The sequence below is a fragment of the Anarrhichthys ocellatus genome, unplaced genomic scaffold (assembly GCF_004355925.1).
Source record: "Anarrhichthys ocellatus isolate YVR2014 unplaced genomic scaffold, GSC_Weel_1.0 scaffold53, whole genome shotgun sequence".
NCBI classification, from domain to species: domain Eukaryota; kingdom Metazoa; phylum Chordata; class Actinopteri; order Perciformes; family Anarhichadidae; genus Anarrhichthys; species Anarrhichthys ocellatus.
The window spans coordinates 2547273-2550545 of NW_022280083.1; the positions used below are offsets into that span (position 1 = coordinate 2547273).

General features: G+C 44.6%; 1 protein-coding gene across 3 annotated transcripts in view; it reads right to left on the reverse strand.

The window, feature by feature from the left end:
• LOC116396145 (spermatid perinuclear RNA-binding protein-like) overlaps positions 1–3273 on the reverse strand; it is a 36517-nt gene that overhangs the window by 12144 nt on the left and 21100 nt on the right. For all 3 annotated transcript variants that reach the window (XR_004213582.1, XM_031870570.1, XM_031870569.1), the window contains 2 exons: positions 1653–1861; positions 70–219 (listed from right to left, as the gene is read on the reverse strand). Coding sequence is in view for 2 of the 3 variants with exons in the window: in XM_031870570.1 (XP_031726430.1) it covers positions 70–219; positions 1653–1861 (359 nt within the window). In the remaining variant the exon portion in view is untranslated. The remainder of the gene's footprint in view (positions 1–69; positions 220–1652; positions 1862–3273) is intronic.

A 3273-nucleotide genomic window follows, 5' to 3' on the forward strand; every position in this document is an offset into this window, starting at 1 on the left:
GTGTGTGTGTGTGTGTGTGTGTGTGTGTGTGCGTGTGTGTGTGCGTGTGTGTGTGCGTGCTCCTCCCACCTCCTGTATGTCTGTGGAGGAGGTGATGGAGGTGGAGCTGGAGCTGGTGGACAGCCTGTCGTTCTTGCCCTCTCCGTCTGACTTCTCGTCGGCGCTCAGCGAGTCCATGTCTCCGTCGGCTCCGAGTACGAAGCCCAGAGCTTGCAGCGCCTGAGGGGGAACAGCAGTCCATCATTCCATCACCTTCAGTAAATAGTCTGGTCCCTAGTCCGTCATTCCATCATCTTCAGTAAATAGTCTGGTCCCTAGTCCGTCATTCCATCACCTTCAGTAAATAGTCAGGTCCCTAGTCCGTCATTCCATCATCTTCAGTAAATAGTCGGGTCCGAATGTAGTTATAAAAGTACCCGGTACACTTTCTCTAATGTCTCTGACGCGCTCACACCCGTCATCTATGACTGAGCTCAAACCAGCGGACAGCTGCTGCTGTGAGGCTGCTCATTGACCATCACCACCACAGAGACCGGGTGTACTGGGTGTACTGGGAGTACCGGGCAGCTCTGACGTGTGAATGTGGAACTGAGTGAATCAATGCGTGTGAGCAACAGAACGTGTGAGCAGTCAAACAACAAGTTAAAAAAACAAAACAAGCTTTTTCACAAAAGAGAACATCGACTTTTGTTCCGTCATCGATCTGAAAAGAGTTCCTTTGTCTCTGTTTGTTTGTTTGTTTGTTGTTGTTTGTGTTAAACATCCGACACTCTGACGAGCTGCAGTAACAGACAGAGGAAGAGCTGCTCAAGTGTGGTTACTCCCTTCACTTACACTTATTACACGTTTCACTTCATCATGAATATATTTATCTAAAGGACGGTTAAGAGGCACAGAAAGAGAGTTTTTATATATAAATATAAAGTAAAGAACAGCAGAGTTACATTGAGCATTCTATCTGAGAAGTTTAATGTATTTCCTGTTAACACAACACAGTTTTAATACATTAGTATGTTCCTTCCTTGTACACTAGATTAGTGAGTAGTACACATTGTGTAAAGTTAGTATGTAGGACAGAATTGTGTCACAGCTTGTGTTATTAGTAATAATTGTATAAAACTAATAGTGGATGTTTATTTGTTTATTTTCACTAGAAAGAGTAAAATGAACGGATTCTGATGCAAATACTCGTTTCCACATTTATATTTGTTTTGCTTTTATTCAGAGGACGTTAAAACTACAGCGGAGTCTCCAGGATATGAACATTATCACAATACTTAACTCAATACCATCATATTGCATCTTGTGAGTATCAGGAGAACATGTATTCTGATGTATTGCTTTTCTTTGACTGCAAATTATGCAGTTTTTCAACATGAGTTTTAACTCCTGAGTTAAAAGACTTTACTCGGTTCATCTCACTTCAATCATTTCATGTTGCAGATAAATGTTCATCAGTGAAGCAGACGGACTGACCAACACTCCGTCTTTGTTTTGACCAACTTCCTGTCAATCTTTTACCGACAACCTCCTCATAAAGAAACACCCTCTAGCTGTTACCAGAAGGCTTCATCTGTACTTGTATTATTCATAGTTTATGTACTGCGCTGCATCGGCGTATAAGGTTTCATGAGACAGTTTAAAGTGAATACCTTGAGGGCCACCTGCAGCTTGGCGGTCCTCTTGGAGTTCCCGGTGGCGTGGTAGCTGGTTCCCTGGATCTCCACGGACATGGTGAAGACCGGAGCGTGGACCGGGCCGGACTGGGACAGCAGGCGGTACTGCAGGCCCGGGTGGATCTGGTTCAGACGCATCAGAGCGTTCATGGGGTGGTTCGGATCCGTCATCCTCCAGTCCAGGACTGAAAGAGGAGGGCGGCTTTCATTAGAACAGAAGTGGACTATGAAGACCAGGTTCCTCTGGGTCTCTGTGAGGCTTCAGAACACGTCTGAGCTTCATACTGGTGTAAATACAGTTATGTGAAGGAAAACCTTTGAAAGCTCATTTAGTCTCAGACTGTATGAAACCCTTTCACCACCTCCACATCTACGTGAATCTTTAGGGATCACACACAACATTCAGCTTAATTAAACTCAGCAGCTGTGTGAGAGGACGGCAAGAACAACGACGTTCAAGAGGCGTTCGAGGCCGATATCGACTCACACAAACTCCTCATCATGAGGTTAAAGTTCAAGTAAAAACTGCTGCCAACGATATCGAAGAAGCAGCTTTCAGCTCCAGCTCCACTTCATGCGAACTACAGTCACAGAGACGCATGTGTTAACAATGACAACCTCAGACCTCAGGCTCCACGAGAGCTCAACAAGGAGAAATAAATAAAGAAATCACTAATAAAAAGAGAATTTAAGATATAAAAAATAAGATGAGGGGGGAGAAAGAGAGAACCCATCTTTCTTTCTCTAGAGAGAGAGGTAGAGAGAGGTAGAGAGACACTCAGTGTGTTCTGGTGGAGCTGATAGATCAAACCAGTTTATAAAGATCGTCATTTTTCAATGTTTATTTACGCAGATTTATGGACGTTTGTTCATGACGGACAGCTGAGGAAGTCACACTGAATATAAAAACATGTGCTCCATGTCTTAGACTGAGCTGCTGCTGACTGTTGGTAGGCAGCACAACACTGTCTCTGTTTACACACTTCAATGTATATTCAGGATATAAGTTGTTCTTTTCAAACAGTTTCATTGGGTGATTATAGCCTGTCTGTCAATAGTCTTATCTTGTCTTTACATATTTCATCACCGTTCCTCCTCTAACACATGAACACTGAGCAGAGTGAAGCTCTCTGATGAAGACGTGGATGAAGAGCACACGCAGCACCATTGATCCTGATAACCTCTCAGTATTTAGACATCCGATAACTCCGCCCCAGTTCTCTGCATCAGGGGAAACATTTCACTTAAAAAGCCGGCAGCTCGTCTGAAGTGGTTTTGTAACCGGTGTCATGCTGCTGGACTCCTCATATGATCCGGTCTGATATCACACGTGACTGCTGAATATCAAAACGCTGGCCAACAATGGACCACGTCGCGGCTGCTCTCCTCTCCTCTGATGCAGAGAGGAGTGAACATGAAGCGTCTGACAGCAGCTTCAACCTGACGGCTCGTTGTGATGCTCAGACAGAGAGAGAGGTTCAGCCTCACTGCCTCGCTTTACTCTCACCTGTTACACAAAGGCTGTCAGAGAGCACCTTGTTTACAGTCAACTCACACACACACACACACACACACACACACACACACACACACACAC